Raw genomic sequence first — 18,354 nt, 5'->3', positions numbered from 1 at the left:
ACAAAAAAATAACGAAGTTTTGAGTTAACAAACATAAAAAACATTCGCTGCGAATTGAGAACCTCCTATTTTTTTGACGTCGGTTAGAAATACCAGGAAAATACCCAAAATAAAAAAATAGCCGTGTTATATATAATAAACTTTTAAACTAATTAGTCTTAACTAACTGATAAGTGATAATAAAATGTTTATTTTTTTAATTTTCAAGTGTTTTTATGTATGTATTTTTATATTAACATTTTTAAAAATGAAAAAAATACATGACAGAAACAAGAATCTGATAAATTGCTATAGGAATTTTTTTTATACGTAGGAACTAATCCAACTACTAACAAAGTAAGCCTTTCATAACTATACGTTCAGCACTATATTTGCTTATTACATGCTCGTATATCACTGAATGAAATAATATTGTGTGCATGAATAGATATTTATAGCCCCATATTGCAATTGTTATGCGGCGCGTATATTTTCTTAAACTATTTCATTACGCAAGCATATCAAGTCTCACCTGACGCACTGAAGCCTTTTGCAGGAAGCCTTATGTTATGTTAGGGTATTCGTCCACTAACCTCGTATCGTTTTGCTATGTAAATTATGTTTTACCTAGTACCTCAATACATTCACGTACTAGATCTATAAAGTGAAAGATTCACATCGCACCTCGCACAAAAGTGGCTAAAAATAATTTCAGATTAACTTTTATTAGTAAACTGTTGTGTTATAACAATATGTTGTGACAAAAATGCGCGAGTATACTAAAAAAAACGAAGGCTGATGGTGACAGCTGTATTGACAGGATATAACGAAAAGTTCAATACTAAATAATTCGTACAAATCTTTTTTATTCACTGAGAAGATTTTCGAGCGGTGAAAATTCAAGAACGCTTTGATTTAGAGTTTGCGTTGTATGCGTTAAGTAAAAGTTATTTAATTAATATTTATTTCAATAATTAATATAGAGAGTATTCGAGTAATCGAGTACCTTTATGAGCGCTTTAACTTGACAAGTTCCGTAGTCCTACATCGTGTCGTATCGGTTTTTTTATCGAATAGTATCGCTTCGAATGGAACCTCGCCCTTTACAATGTAAAGTTAAAGCTTGTTTAAGTCATTTATGGGAATTTGTGATCTATTACCGAGGAATAGATGTGAAATTTGTGTTTGTGGACATTTTTAGTGTATGCCTTCACAGACGGATGCTCGTTCTGCGGTATCTTATAAGATTTGTTACACCTTGTTGGATACTGCACGACATATTTTTTAATCGACTTAACAAAATGAGGTTGTGTTTTCGACCTTTCTGTGTAAAGTTAGTTACATATTAATTGATTATGAAACACGGCTAAAACTCACGTTATATAAGGTAGGTGTATGCCCGACTAGTTTTGAACTTATACGGGGCCCTTAGTCATGAGCTGGTTCTTGCAACGCGGCACGATTCAAACTAAATTACTAATTTAAATTCAAAAAAAGTTAGTTTCAGACATAATTATAATTATCAACCTATTTTAATGACCCACTACGGTAGTAGAGACCGGTATATGGAGCATGGACTCAACATGCTCCTTCAATGCGAGTTGGTGGGCTTAGGGTGGTAAAGTTCGACTCTCGTTACGATCATTATCATTATGATAATGATCAGGGCTTCTTCATTCTCGGAATAAACAAAAGCTCTTTATTAATTCATAGCCTGACACAGGACTCTAAAGTTCTATAGGCTAACCACTGGCAGAGCTGGTTACTAACTGGTATACTTACTAACGAGACATTTGAACAGAAATTATATTACTTGCTATGTATAGTAATTATTATATTGCAAGGTAGTTGCATAAAAATATCCAGCGCTGTCAAATTGCGGCCTCAACTTTGTTGAAAATAATGTTGCATTGTAAAAAGTTTCTTAGTTTTACGACTCACAAGTTATCGAAAAGTTATTAACACTCGTAAAACATAGACTGCCGTTTGAAAATTTTAAACCCATGGTTTTGAATTTCGACTCGCAAAAACTTTATTCCCTCTTTTAATAATAACTCTTGAAGTCTATTGTTCATTCCAAATAAAAGATGCCGAAGGAAACAGTCGTCGGTGCTGACGTAACGTCAATTGCTAAGGGTAAAATGCAATCGTACCTTCAATATCCAATGACATCATGAAACATAACACTTGCAAGACGAAATCCACCTTAACACGTTGCCTTAAAGCAGGAAGTTATTTACACTCTGCAGTTAAGATGATGCGTTTTGAAATCGTATTCTATATTTAAAAAAAAATAGGGCGAACTCGGAACCCCTCGTGTCCCGCAGTGTGTTTTCGGACGCCGTCGCGTTCGTACGTCCGTTTTATTGTCGTAACGCGGAAGTGATGTAGTTTTATTTTATATATTTTTTTTCTTTTTATTGGTTCAAATTGCGAGCATGGCCAGGAAAAGGGTAAGGCTGTTGCTAAGGGCGGAGTGTAGTGTTGTTATGTTGTATAGAAACGTGGAATGGTGATAATTGTAGAAATGTATTTCTATTTAGTGTAACCCTTATGTTTTTTTTAAATTATAATTTGTTGTTTTTTTTAAATATTAAGTTTTCAAAGAAATATTTCGGGACCATCAAATTCGTCATAGTTAGTGGATTTTAGTTTAATACTAGTTGTTGTTCGTGACTTCACCTGTCTTTAAATATACTCTTCAGTATCAATCCGATATAACATTCTTGTTAAGTTACGAGTTATTCATACATTATATCATTTGTGATTTTGACCCTCTTTATATTTCTGATATAAGTTGCTTTAAACGATTTTTCTAAGGTCTTGGAACTGATTGATGATAATATGACATTTAAGAGTATAGCGAGAGGGTTGATTAATTAATAATTTATCCCAATATTCTCACGGAAACAGGAATCCGGTGAATCCGCGGCGCGTCGGCTAGTATGTAATAAAGCAAGACAGATTTATTGTTATGGAACGAACATTTGTCCCAGATTAACTTTTTCTTATAGATTACTTTGGAAGGATATACTTCTGAAATTATCTGACGAAACTTTTCCCACGAAATGTAAGATTTTGGGGGAAACTAAAAAATGGGTTAGATTGCTATGCCCACTTGCAAGAAAAACATCTTGGCTCTTTTAACATTCAACGCTGAACGTCAGAGTAAAGATAGTCGTCCACATATCGGGATGCAGATCAGTTGACGCACTTGTATGAGTTTCTATGGGCTACAGGGGCTGTTTTTAATGACGTTCATACACACTAACCAATGGCGATTACAATAAGTGTAGTAGGTAGTACTTATATATTAATATTAATTAATCTATACTTAATATGCGGATTTGTGGATTTGAGGCAATTTGAAAGCTTGTCCTGTACCAGGTCTCGAGATCTGTGTTAGGGTAGCCTAGGAGATGTACAGGACAAGTTTTTGACTTGACTCAAATACCTACTCTAAAATATCTACCAGCTTTCGGGGCGTACGTAATAACGTAAGGGAGCGGCCGGGTAGCGGCAAGCGTGGTGTCGACGGGTGAACGGCGAGGCGAGGTAGCCAGTATGTGTCCGCGGTGATAGATGAGTTTTGAGCTTAACGCGTAAAAAGTTATGAACCAACTATACCTTTTGTTACCGCTCGTTCTGCAAATAAACGAATTGAATTGAAAAGTCTGATACTAACATTATATTTTGTAATTTGAATTGGTAGGTAGGTTTTGACGGCCTCCGTGGCGCAGTGGTATGCGCGGTGGATTTACAAGACGGATGTCCTGGGTTCGATCCCCGGCTGGGCAGATTGAGATTTTCTTAATTTGTCCAGGTCTGGCTGGTGGGAGGCTTCGGCCGTGGCGAGTTACCACCCTACCGGCAAAGACGTACCGCCAAGCGATTTAGCGTTCCGGTGTGATGTCGTGTAGAAACCAAAAAGGGGTTTGGATTTTCATCCTCCTCCTAACAAGTTAGCCTGCTTCCATCTTAGACTGCATCATCACTTACCATCAGGTGAGATTGTAGTCAAGGGCTAACTTGTAAAGAATAAAAAAAAGGTACCTACTATGCAGACTGTGCAATTTTGTACATGTCGAGTAAACAGAATCGAATTGTGTAAGCGCCAGTACCTACATGCTGTTTGTTTTGATCGTCGCCTTTCCGATGACCCGCTGCGATTGAGTCCGTCATAAAACTGTACAAAATAGACTTACATTGACCCTTTTTTCTTATAATAAGCTCGTTTATGTCCTACATTTAATAATAGATAAATTAAATCAGAAGCGCCCGCTCGGGGGAAGTGCTCTTTTATATAATTTGTTGACGGAACAAGCGATTTTTTTTTATTCTTTACAAGTTAGCCCTTGATTACAATCTCACCTGATGGTAAGTGACGATGCAATCTAAGATGGAAGCGAGCTAACTTGATAGGAGGAGGATGAAAGTCCACACCCCTTTCGGTTTCTACACGACATCGTACCGGAACGCTAAATCGCTTGGCGGTATGTCTTTGTCGGTAGGGTGGTAACTAGCTACGACCAAAGCCTCCCACCAGCCAGACCTGGACCAATTAAGAAAACCTCAATCGGCCCAGCCGGGGATCGAACCCAGGACCTCCGTCTTGTAAATAAAATAACTATGGAGGTAGGAATTCAGCCGTCTCAAAGTTCCAGCACCACAAACATAAGTTAAATAGGTATTAATTAATTATTATTATTAGACTTCCAAGAACTAGTCAATCATTGTTGTTGTCGATCTCGAGCCCAACTAAGCCTGCCAGCCCGCATTGAAGCGACGTGGTCTAAACTTTGTAGCTCGAATTTTCCTCTCAAGCGTGCTACAGATCTTCGGTGTTATCTGTTTTACAGTTAAAACAGATAAAACTGTACAGTTCTCTTTGCCTACACACGGACGATTAAAGTGAACAGTTCGGCTGTACAGGTACTGCAGGTCTGTAGCCCGCATTATAAATAGAAAAGATTTTTAAGCTGTCCCAGCAGAAGGCCCTTAAAAGATTGAATGAGAGAGAGAGAGACCTTTTATGTCACATCGACGAGGAATAAAATCTAATAAATTAATTTCCCGCCGCAACCGCTGTCAAAGAGCTGGTTAGTATTCAATTATAAATAGTTTAAATAATAAATTGTATTCACATTTTAGCCCAATCTACAGCGAACTATCGACAGTGTTGGCACATTGTTGAGGCGCTCTCTCAAATCAACCCCTCGGAGCGTTCCCGGAATTCGTCCCAGTTTAGACAATATCGTGAAAATGTTGAGCCAATATAGCCTATGTTGTCTGAATATTACTTACATACCTGTGGTTTGAACATACTTGCGGGTTCTATAGGTATTGGTAAGCTACCTACACTGTTTGGATTGTATATCCATATTCGATACTTCATTCATAATTATCAACATTACTAGCCTACTTATCGAGGGAAGAGCGATGGAAGTTGCGACACGGTTTATACTAGTGCAACTTCCATCACATTAATTATTTGGATTTACGCATTTAATTTTTTGGATTAAGTATATTAAATAAGCATGTAACTTTTAGTAATAAAGCTATTGTCTATTGTCTATTGTCTACTTTAATGGCCCACTGAAGATATGAACCTTAGACATATAACGGTTCTCCAATGCAGGTTGATAATGTGAAATGAAAATTCTTTATAAGTAGGTACACGCCATAATCTTAATATATAAATGCGAAAGGTCATTCATTACGAAATCTCGAAAGCCGCTTGATGTACAAAGTTGAAATTTGGCAGGGAGGTAGTTTATCGTTCGTAGGTATCCACTAAGAACGGATTTTGCGATAGGGATCGATTAAAAAGGCGGAAATTAAGGGCAGGCGTCCGCTAGTATAAACTAAGAATACAAAAATAATAATATATTATATAAAAAGAGTTAGGTATAGGCGGATTTTGTGGCTAAGAAGCGATCTCTCCCAGGCAACCTAATAAAGGAATTCATAAATAATCATATACAGGGAAGGTTGATAATATGTTGGATGTTTAACGATCATATAATCATCATTATCATCATATCAGCCGATGGACGTCCACTGCAAGATATACTTTTGTAGGGATTTCTAAACATCACGATCCTGAACCGCCTGCATCCATCGAATCCCTGCGACTCGCTTGATATCGTCAATCCACCTGGTGGGGCGTCAACCAACACTGCGCTTTCTAATGCAGGGTCACCATTCCAGCACCTTGGGACCCCAACGTCCAACGGCTCTTAGAACATGTACTCCGCCTATTGCCACTTCAGCTAAACGATTCGTTGAGCTGTGTCGGTGACTTTGGTTCTTCTACGGATGTCCTTGAGTTAATTACACAGAGATACTCCTAGCATAGCTCAAAGATCATTATCAGTAAGAATAATAATGACCGCATTTGACCTACAGTGCAACATTTTCTTCGAAGTTGTTGTGTTACATGTTTGTAACACCACCAATTTCCCAACTCTTTGGGCTGAGAGTTTTTACAGAAATTTTCTTTCTTATATTGGCACTGGCCCTTGACCTGAATTATAATACATTAAATACGCATTTCCGCGAATAGAATTTCCAAAATAATATCAATGCCGCGCGTAGCTTAAACCAAATCGCCTATAAAAGTAAGTTACGTAAGCGCACACATTTCACGACGTATTTACATATCAAAAGCCTGAAAATCAGGTCAGAAAAATGCCGCCGGCAAATGCCAACGATATAATTATGCGTTTTAATTCTAATGACGTATTTTTTCTTTTATACCTACTTCCTAGTACCTACTATAATGCGGTTCTTCAGTTTTTGTACAGTTTTATTAAGTAGAAATTTCATTAAGTAGAAAAAACTCTCAAACTTAAATTTACTCACTACTACATTGCTCAGAAATATGTTCATTGTGAGTCTTCTATACATTTGTTATTGTTTTTTTACATCTATACTCTATACTAATATTATAAAGAGGTAAAGTTTGTAAGTTTGTAAGTTTGTCACATTTTTTAAATGGGGTAATCTTCGGAACTACAGGTCCGATTTTAAAAATTTTTTCACCAGTAGAATGCTACATTATCGGGGAGTGCTATAGGCTATATTTTATATAGATATCATATATATTAGCCGAGTTATCACAGTTTTTGTCATACAGGTCGGACTGAAAGTCCTCTTAAACAGACTTATTCGCATGCGCTGCCTTAACTATTGTGTAAAATTGAAATTAATGTATGGAGGCTTTATGTATCTTTAAAAGTTCTACAAAAAAGTCCGCGACACCATATATCTATCTTCTATATATTAGCAGATATAGTACCTTTTGTGTTTTAAAAATCATTAATTTTATATACTTAGGTTTACGTCATTATTTATACAACTAAACTTTAATCCTTATTAAAATAAATTATTTAATAATCACAAGGATATTATGGAGATAAGACTTGCCCTTTACAGTATGTTAATTACTTAAATAGTTTCGGAGATAATACAGAATTTCTAAAAGACGCAGAAATTCCGCTATATGACGCCCGGCGCTTTTATTTACGTAGTTCCCGTTCCCGTGTGAATATGGGGATCAAACATAGCCTATGACACTTGCAAATAACGTAGCTTTCTATTGGTAAAACAATTTTCCACATCGGTCCAGTAGATCCAGAGATTACCTCCTACAACCACACGAACTTTACCTCTTTATATTATTAGCATAGAAGTCTCTATTTCTCTTGGTCATACCACCACTCTCGAAGGACTGGACCGATTTTGCTAAGTGTAGGAGTAAGATAGAGAAGTTATAGGGTAGGGTAGGGTACGGGTAGGGTACGGGTAGGGAAGCGTCGGGGTAGTGTAGGGGTAGGGTAGGTTTAGGGCCGGGTTTAGGGTAGTGGTAGGGTAGGGGTAGAGGTAGGGTAGTGGTAGGGTAGAGGTACGGGTAGGATAGGGAAGTGGTAGGGTAGGGGTAGGATAGGCGTGAGATAGGGGTACGGGTGGAATAGGTGTAGGAAAGGGATAGGGTACGAGGGGTAGGGTAGGGGTAGGATGGGGTGTAGGGTAGGGGTAGGGTGGGGGTAGGGGTAGGGTAGGGTAGGGGTTGGGTAGGGTAGGGTTAGGGTAGGGTAGGGGTAGGGTAGGGTAGGGGCAGGGTAGGGTAGGGGTAGTAGTAAAGTTGACATCGAAATTTACGCGGACGAAGTCGCGGGCGTCCGCTAGTAATAATACAAAGTAATGGTGATAAATAAAGTTGCAAATTTAAACTATTATAAAGTACCAAACGTGCCATATAGTCTATACTAATATAATAAAGCTGAAGAGTTTGTTTGTTTGTTTGATTGAACGCGTTAATCTCTGGAACTACTGGTCCGATTTGGAAAATTCTTTCAGTGTTAGATAGCCCATTTATCGAGGAAGGCTATAGGCTATATATTATCCCTGTATTCCTACGGGAACGGGAACGACGCGGGTGAAATCGCGCGGCGCCAGCTAGTCCACAATAAAATCAACGTGGGATGAAAACGGGGAGATAATGATAATTTCATGATGACGTAGTGTGACGTCTTCTTCTTCTTAATGTCGCGGCTCTGCAGGTCTTCTTGAGGTCCTGTATCACATTGACCGTTACCGATCTATTGTGATCGCCACTGACTAGATTTCCCCTCCAATACTGGTTGCTGCCAGGTACAGCAGCAGTTTCTTGGCTGGGATGTGTTTCACCTCCTCTGGATCCATTGTGTAATGCCCTAAGTGGAGGTTGCGTTTATGTATTAGAGCTGGGCAATTGCATAAGATGTGCATAGGTGTTTCCTCTGCCTCTAGGCAGAGTCTGCACAGATCTGTGTCCCGGAGTTTAAGATTGAACATGTGTCTATTGAGTCCACAGTGTCCGGTAAGTGCCCGCACTAAGATACATAGGTTTTTCCTACTAAGCGCTAGTAGGTCTGAAGCAGCCTTCTTATTGAAGGATTTTACTAGCGCTTTTGAGTGATTCATTCCTGGAAGTTTTCTCCAGCGAATAAGGGTGTCGTAGTAACAGTAAGTTAACAGGGTGAGTTTGGCTAGGCTTTTAGGTATACCACAGAAGGGTTCAGGTCCTGTCTGTGGTAACCTCGCGCCTAGTTTCGCAAGTTGGTCCGCCTTTTCGTTGCCGACTATTCCTGCATGCCCTGGAACCCAGCGAAGGATAACCTGATTACGGTTGCCCAAGTTATTTAGACATTGCCAGCAGTTTTCAACAAGTCTAGAGGTAATAACCTCCGCGGACAAGGCTGAAAGAGCCGCTTGGCTGTCAGAGTGAATATAAATAGTTCTGTTAACGTAGTTGTTTTGCTGCAAGGCTTCCGCACAATCAATAATGGCGTACACCTCTGCCTGGAAGATGGAGGTATACGTTCCCAGGTTCCGGTGAATTTTCACCCTGGGCTTCTCTCCATAGGTTCCACAGCCTACGTCTTTTCCTGACTTGGAACCATCGGTGTAGCACTTTAGGCTTCCCGCTTTCCAAGTTATTTCATTTTTTAGCCACCTGTCCCGATCGGGTATCTCAACGGTGTAGTTCCTTTGGAAGTAGTAGTTTGGGGTCATAGTGTCTGATGGCATCCCCAGAACTGGAATATCAAGTACTGAGTTTTGTAGGTTCCTCATAACTTGAGAAAGCCAGTTCACCTCTTTCTGGCAGATTACTCTGTACATGCCCTCTCTTGCCTCCTTTTCCAAGTAGAGAAACAGGGGCGGGAGGTTAAGTAGTGCATCAAGAGCTGCTCCAGGTGAGGTGTTCATGGCTCCGGTTATAAGCAAGCAGGCAGATCTTTGAAGACTGCTAAGCTTACTTTGAGTGTTTTTCTGCATCGTTTTCCTGCACCAAACTGTTGAGGCGTAAGATACAATCGGCCTCACCACAGCTGTATAGAGCCAGAGGGTTATTTTAGGTTTCAGCCCCCATCGTGCTCCTGCCAGTCGACTGCAGATACCGAGGGCTGTTTTCGCCCTCTTTAGTGTACCATCCACGTGAGAGTTCCAAGTAAGTTTCTGGTCTAAGGTAATACCCAGGTACTTAGCCTCGCACGAGAACGGAATGTGTTTTCCATTCAAAATAGGCGGCTCGAGTTTTTCGAGTTTATGCTTATTGGTGAATGGGACAATAACTGTTTTATCTGCATTAACAGATAAGTCATTCTCTTTGCACCATCTTTCAATGGTGTTTAGTGCTTTCTGTATGAGGTACGAAATAGTACTTTGGCAGTTTCCTCTCACAATGATTACCAGGTCATCCGCGTATCCCTGGGTATCTATGCGGAGTTCAGCCATCTTATACAGCAGGTGATCGACTGCAAGGGTCCATAGCAGGGGTGACAAGACCCCGCCTTGCGGGCATCCCCTTGTCGTAAGCACTTCAGTCGAGATGTCGTTTAGCTTAAATCTGGCTATTCTGTTTGAGAGCATCGCTTCGACCCAGCGAACAGTGGTTGGGTCAGCCAGTTTGCTGGTTAGACCATTCACCAATGTTCGGATGGGAGTGTTATCGAAAGCTCCCTCAATGTCTAGAAACGCCGCGAGGGCGATTTCTTTGTCTTCCAGTGCCTTTTCGATTTTATCAACCAGGCTTAGCAGGGTGGTTTCTGTGGAGCGTCCTCTGCAATAGGCATGCTGGGTTACATGGATGGGTCTCTCAATGAGAATCCCATCCCTAATATACCTATCCAGTACCTTCTCCATTGTTTTTAGTAAAAATGAAGAGAGACTTATGGGTCTAAAGGCTTTAGGCATGGCGTAGTCCTTTTTTCCCACTTTAGGTATGAATATGACCCTTACTTTGGTCCAATTTTCTGGAATATATCCCCAGGCAAAGCTCGCCCTGAAGATTTTGACCAGATGTGGGATTAGCAGGGTTGCACCTCTTTGTAATAAAAGAGGTGTTATTCCATCAATCCCACTAGCTTTGTTCGATTCAAAAGAGTTGATAGCCCACCTCACTGCTCCAGGTCTGAAAACTATGGTGGCCCTTCTCCAGTCCTCAATATGAGGCCTACATGGAGCCTGCGCCAAAGTTCTAGCGTTAGTTAGTGTGACGTCACAGCTAACAATATTTCACGAAGATTATGTTACGTAACAAAACGTCTGATGGTCCACAGTTCGATGGCTCGGGCGCGCGACTCGATCGATACGCGCTGCACTGTGGAAGGCGGAACTTGCTTGTTGCATGTAACAGAGTGTACTTACTGTTGGTTTACTTACTTTGGTTAAGAGCGCGCAGCGCGTCGGTACGATATGGATAAAATTCAAAGCGCAAACGAGACGCCGAATTATGACTTTCACGTGAGTAAAAAGCACGGAGCGATTGACGCCCGACGCAAATTTGAGCGCCAAAACCATTTTTACCTAATTGCAAGTAAATTAAACAACATAACGAAAAACAAAATGGCCATGTTCAAGATATATACCTAATTTTCTATATAAAACAAAAATTTAAGAAAATAAGTTTGCTTTTCCTGAGATTGAAAGCAAAATGTGAGCAAAACATGTATATTTCAAAAATATAAACTATCGAGAAAAGTTTTACTAATTGTATATTTTGTATAGTCATAATATACACTTTGAAATATCATTTACCCAAATATCAGGCTCCTAACTTTTCCAGAATCTGAGATCCAGAACCATTTGTAACCACCAAATTACATATTGCACACTCTTAAGACGTGACGCCGAGGAATATAGGCTGTATGTCGAATACAAGCAGCTATACACAAATGTATGTTAGGTACCTGTTACTTCTTTCTCCTGTGATTACCTCTAGCCATGTTAGGTACATATTAGCTTTTCTACAAATTCCAACGCATAGAAAACTAAAACCGATATATACATATTCGTCGATTAGGTTGACGTGACGAATGTATATGGCAAATATTTTTTACTATGATACGATACTACGATAAGCTACTAGCTGTCACACCCGGGTTCATCTATACTAATATTATAAAGCTAAAGCTAAAGAGTTTGTTTGTTTGATTGAACGCGCTAATCTCAGGAACTACTGGTCCGATTTGAAAAATTATTTCAGTGTTAGACAGCCCATTTATCGAGGAAGGCTATAGGCCATATATTATCCCCGTATTGCTACGGGAACGGGAACCACGCGGGTGAAACCGCGCGGCGTCAGCTAGTCTACATTAAATGTCAAATACAATTATCGTAACAAAACACAGTATGTTTTATTATTTGTTTGTTTTGCGTTGCGTTCAATATTTATTTTATAATTTAATTATTTTAGTTGAGTGTCTATGTTGCAAGTAAAGATTTCGGTTCAAAGACGTTCAAGTGAAACTGGAAAGTTTGCTCAAAGTGTGCTCAGTGCCATGTGACAGTTCGCTTGCAGCGCATATCGGAAGATTTTCTCGAGATGGGCGTCAAGTGCAGATATTTGGTGAATATATTTTTTCAAACGTATTTTTAATAATTAAATAAAGGAGTCTGACTATTTTTTACACTTTGCTAGGCCCTGATTCGATAAATGACCCATTACAGTCCAAATCAATGTCATTTGTTAAATAATAATATCGGTTGTTTTAGTTTCAGTATAATTAACATGGGTGGCATAATGAAGATTTTATGAGCATACCTACATTTTAAAATGCGCAATTTCAACATAAAACACACATTTTAAATAATATTAGTTACTGTAAATTCAATTTTTTTTGATGATTTTGATTTGTCATAAATGATTTTTCGCAGTTTTTTTTGTAACGTGCTGGGCCCAAAATGGACGGTCTATTTTACTAAGGGACTAAAGATAAGTATACTATTGTCTTTTCACACACACGAGCACCTAAATATATTTCTTGCGGATAGTCTCAACTAGAAATTAAGTCGAACTTGGTCGAAACACGGTTGAAAGAAAATTATAAGTGTAATTCACTACACTAACGGCCAGTTTCTTCATCGCAAGTAACAGTCAAAGTATCGTCATAAATTAAAAGTGACGGTCTTATTCACTGAAAAATAAAGTCTTTTTTACTACTTACTACTTTTACTGTTACTTTAGCTTTACATGAAGAAACTGGCTGTAAGTGGGCACCCGCGAGTTCCGCGTAGAATTCAGTTTTTTTTTTAATTTCCTGAACCGGGAACCATAGACGTGTTCGGGATAAAATGTCCAAAAATGTAGGCTGTTGCCTGATCATTAATCTAGGGATCTAGTTCCATTCAAAATTTTAGTGAATTTCATTCAGCAGTTTTCACATGACAAGAGTAACAAACATCCATAAAAACATTTGCGTTTTATAATATTAGTGGTATTCTGAATGCGGTATAAATGTATTCTTGAGAAAAATTGTACCCGAAAGCAAGTTTGATATTGAACTATAAATCCTTGATAACAAATCCTTTGACCGTAAAGTAAGAAGCATTTCCACGATGCCAGTGAAAAATAGGTATTGCGGTCGGTAATGGCGTCGTATATTGTTGAGTGAGGCCGCTAACTCGCAGGTGTGCGCGAGTGAGCTGATGCTGTGAAATGCTATTGCGCTTTTAATGTCTGATTATGTGAGAAGATATTTATTTTTATTGTAAACTAGCTAACGCCGCGCGGTTACACCCGCGTGGTTCCTGTTCCCGTATGAATATGGGGATAATATATAACCTATAGCCTTCCTTGATAGATGGGCTATCTAACACTGAAGGTATTTTTCAAATCGGACCAGTAGTTCCTGAGATTAGCGCATTCAATCAATCAAACAAACAAATAAACCCTTCAGCTTTATAATATTAGTATAGATAAATTGTAGAATCATCTTTGCACTGTTTTCATAACACATCTATGGTAAAAAATATTCATTGTTTGTCTCGCGTAAAATTTAAAAAGCAAAAGTTTATTCAAAGGAGGAAACCCTGATCTCATGAGGCCAATTTTCAGAAAATCTACGTTGGCTTAAATAAGCTAAATTACTTGTTAAATTCATTCTTTAATCCTACTTCCTACTAATATTATAAACGCGAAAGTTTGTATGGATGTTTGGATGTTTGTTACTCTTTAACGCCGCCACTACTGAAGCGATTTGGCTAAAACTTTGAATGGAAATGGATTTTACTCTGGATTAACACATAGGCTACTTTTTATCCCGAAAAAATCCGGTGGTTTCCCGAGATTTGCGAAAACTGATGATTTTAATGATATGAATGTTTGTTACTCTTTCACGCCTCGACTACTTAACCGAATTAGCTGAAATTTGGTATTGTGATATATTATATCATGGATTAACACATAGGCTACTTTTTATTCCGGAAAAATCCATGGTTCCCGAGGGATTTGTGAATAAATCCCACGCGGACGAAGTCGCAGGCGTCCGCTTGTTAGTAAATAATTTATGAATTCTTCTGAAGAGTGGGCCCAATTTCGGATTTCTCCTTTAATCTAAATCGCCTAATAAAATTTCCAAATCACGAAACAATATTGCTAGTATTGCTTGTTTATATATTTTTCGAGTAGAGTCAATCACGTTAGTCAAACATAAATTGACTGTGACAAAACAAAACATGGCACACAAGCACAACACAATCAAGAGAGATCGGCTCGGTACAGAGGCTGCGCAGTTAGCGGTCGGAAAAATAAACACGGTGAGGAAAACTGGGAAATGGGTCATCGGGGGCTCGTTCGTGTATACTGTATCGAGCTACGGTGAGCCGATTTGTGCACTTGTTACATCCCCATACTTTTTTTCTGTGCTTTTTCTTGGGCCTTTCTGCACTTGGCACCGATATTGCTTACAATTCTGGCCACGATATTGGCTGTTGTGCGTATTCCCCCTGTTATCCCTTGCATTTCGACGTACAATCCCCATACGTTTCTTCTTAGCTTTTTCTTGGGTCTTTCCGCACTTGGCCACGATATTGCTTACAATTCTGGCCACGATATTGGCTGTTGTGCGTATTCCCCCTATTATCCTTTGTATTTCTGCGTACAATTCTGTTTTATTACGCGCGTATTTGTATGCGAATGACTTACAAGATCAATAAGTTGATCACGTGACCTATCGCTAACGAATTTTATCCGCATACCTTTATTAGTTTTCAAAACGTTAGCGTTTTTAGAAAGAGAATTTGTGTGTTACTTGGCTTCAGGCCCAGGTAACACATAGTAAAATATTGTTGATTTTCTCGACGGTAAGGCGATATTTAGCACTTGGGGATTATGAAACCGCCGCAATATATCCCCGGTAGGTCGGGTGTTAATTAAGCAACAAATCTAGACTTAGCGTTAGCACGCCTGTTTACCGTGAACCTTGAACCGTGGTCCAGGCGCGCCGAGCTATTTGTTAGAAGGTATTCCACCGCACCTGCTCGCTTTAAGTGTTGGATGTAAGTTATTAATTTATTGGTTGGATTTGTAGTGTGGCATAAATTCGATTTGTCGGTTGCGAAAATTTATTTAGCGTTTCTGAATGTAGGTTTGTTTTGCTTAATCCACAGAAATGAGACCGTGTGATGGTCAAATTTTCTTCTTTTTTATAAAAACTGAATCTGTCAGCTCTTAGGTCTATACTACAGCTTTTCTTGATGACTACTGTTTACCAACAAAGAATTAGAAAATGAAGGTAGAAAACGCATTTCTTTATTTTAAACTAGCGGACCCGGTCTAGCTTCGTTTTGACATAAGTGCACTTATTCTCTATCCCTACTCTACCCTTCTATACCTCTACCCCTACCCTACCCCTACCCTACCCCTACCCTCCCCCTACCCCTTCCCCTACCCCTACCCTACCCCTACCGCTTGACTCTTAAACGTTTGTATGGGAAATAAGGGCAGTTTTTAGGGTTTTCCCGGACATTATTTGATTTTTTCTCACCTTTTAAACCTTCCCTATACCTCCACGAACATTTCAAGATCAAGATAAGATAAATCCGTTAAGCCGTTCTCGAGTTTAAGCGAGACTAACGAACAGCAATTCATTTTTATATATATAGATTATTGTTTGTGTATAAATTGTTATATAAAACATATTAGACTTATCTAATAATGGTTCTAAGCTTATTAATCAAATGTATTTCCATTAATTTATGAATTATAGTTATTATTAGGTGTGAAATAACTAGTGATTTATACCCTCATTTTTAATTTGTTTGTTGGTAAACAGTATTCATCAAGAAAGGCTGTAGTATAAGTTCGGACTACTTTAGCATTTTAGTCGAGTAGCTTACTAGACTACTTGTTTCCGCCCTAAAATCATTCGTACTCGACTAAAATACTATAACTAGGCATTGTTCCTATCGTAGGTAGGTATGTGTCGTAGGTAGCTATGGAGGTTGGCTATGGAGCAGGTTTGGTAGTTAGGACTCAGCTGGTTGTAATGCAAATTTTCCGTTCCGATCCGTTCGATGCGATGCTTCGATACGTACTATGCGGATATGTGGACGCCTACCATTCAAGGGTAAGTAGGTCCAAAACAGTCCCTACACTCAACTTGAACTTTATTTGTCGGGCTTACGCGCCAGTAAAACCTTAAGGAAGGTTGAATAACCGCCAAATTGGTTTCCATTATTCAGGGGCCGCCCATCTTGGAATAGGGATTAAATTTATCGTGTCCTTATTCCGCTCGCAGTGGAACCGTTAAAATGGATTTATAAAGTTGTCGGTGCTTCTCTTTTATTTTATACCTATATCCGTACCGTAGCCGTTCTGTGTAGCCTCGATAGCCCAGTTGATATGACCTCTGCATACGATTCCTGAGGGTGTGGGTCCGATTCCGATCCGGGGAATGCACCTCCAACTTTTCAGTTGTGTGCATTTTAAGAAATTAAATATCACGTGTCTCAAACGGTGAAGGAAAACATCGTGAGGAAACCTGCATTCCAGAGAATTTTCTTAATTCTCCACTACAGCCCTACTCGATGAGTACTTTTTATCAATAACTAAATTATAAATGAAGCTAGAAAACGCATGTAATTTCATAACTTATAGTGCAATTCTCCGTCCGTGCTTCGTCCGGTTTCACTCGCGTAGTTCTCGTTCCCGTTGAAATACGGAGATAAATATAGCCCATGACACTCACAAGTAACGTGGCTTCCTATTGTTAAAAGTATTTTCAAAATCAGTTCAGGAGATCCAGAGATTAGCCTCCCTTTATATATATAAGCAGCATTTTCGAAGAAACCTCCCGTTTGGCTTGAACTGACTTGATTGAATTGCCTTTACACAAAGGCTTGATATAATTTTTATACCAAAACCTTCCTCAATAATCTCTTGGTGAAAACCGCATGGAAATCCGTTAAGTAGATTCCGACTTTATCTCGAACGGAGAGACAGACGAGGAATTTGTTCTATGATATCTATAATAATAATAATTAATGATAACATGTAAAAGTAACGCTAATAAATTTTAAAGATGCCGTTATCTGCACTGGATTCTGTCACATAAACTCACACAGCGTCGAAACATGGCCCACTTTTAGATTGCGTAGGTATATCTCGTATGCACCTCGTTTGTTACATATCTTGGCTAATTAATCAGCAAGTTACATACACTGCAAGACTGCTGTTTGACATATAAGATCTCGAGATAGTAGTTTTCTTTAACCAGTCAGAATTGTAGGATTATTTGAACAGTGTGCCTAGTGGGAGTTTTCAATATTTTCATACTGTTACTATCGCGTTAACGTAAACGCGAATTTATATGGAATTGAAACAGTTGGGCAGTAGTGCCACTAGATGGTGCTGTTTCAGTTCCTTAGAAATTCGCGTTTACGTTAACGCGTTATTAACAGGATTAAACTGCCACTAGGCCCTCTGTACTTGTAACTGTTATTTTACTTAGACCAATAGGTATACTATTTTCCTCTAATCTACTGCTTATTAGGGTTCCTAAAGTACGTGGTGTAAAAAACGGAACCCTTATGATATCACTCGCGCACAATGTATGTCTCTTTTCATCGAATGTACCGGACCAATAGTATATAATCTATACTAATAATGTATAAAGGGAAAACTTGTGCATATTATTATAAAACCTATTCATCGAAACTAATGTTAAGTTTTGTAAAATCTATATACATATAAAAATGAATTCATATATCCCTTGGTCACGCCATCACATGTGAACGGCTGGACCGATTTCCCCATTTTTTTATGTGTTTGTTACTGTCAGGAGAAGGTTCTTATGACAGAAAAAATTAAAAAAGTGTAGAGGTAGGGGTGAGGCACGGATAGGGGTAGAGTGGCAGTAGGGTAGGGGTAGGGCAGGGGTAGTTGAAAGTTTACATCGAGTTGAAGTTGCGGGCGTCCGTTAGTACTATACTTGTATATACTTATTATAATAATAATTGTAGGTTTAGATAAATATTTAACGAAACAATTGAGCCTGAAAATCATCACCTCGTTCTTTCTCTCTAATTAGAGTGCCTGTCCGAAGCTGC

General features: G+C 38.9%; 1 protein-coding gene across 11 annotated transcripts in view; it reads left to right on the top strand.

Moving 5' to 3' along the window:
• Window positions 1-18,354, top strand: part of LOC112058090 (serine/threonine-protein kinase MARK2) — a 219,049-nt gene that overhangs the window by 135,927 nt on the left and 64,768 nt on the right. The window contains exon 1 of one of the 11 annotated variants that reach the window (XM_052886768.1): window positions 2,323-2,432. The exons of the other annotated variants lie outside the window; for them this stretch is intronic. Within the exon in view, the coding sequence (XP_052742728.1) occupies window positions 2,418-2,432 (15 nt within the window). The 5' untranslated portion in view covers window positions 2,323-2,417. Of the gene's footprint in view, window positions 1-2,322; window positions 2,433-18,354 lie in introns of those variants that run through there. 11 annotated transcript variants of the gene reach the window in all.

Source organism: Bicyclus anynana, chromosome 18 (assembly GCF_947172395.1).
Source record: "Bicyclus anynana chromosome 18, ilBicAnyn1.1, whole genome shotgun sequence".
NCBI classification, from domain to species: Eukaryota; Metazoa; Arthropoda; class Insecta; order Lepidoptera; family Nymphalidae; genus Bicyclus; species Bicyclus anynana.
Note: the sequence above shows the minus strand (reverse complement) of the source record. Positions and strands in the feature narration are given on the sequence as shown.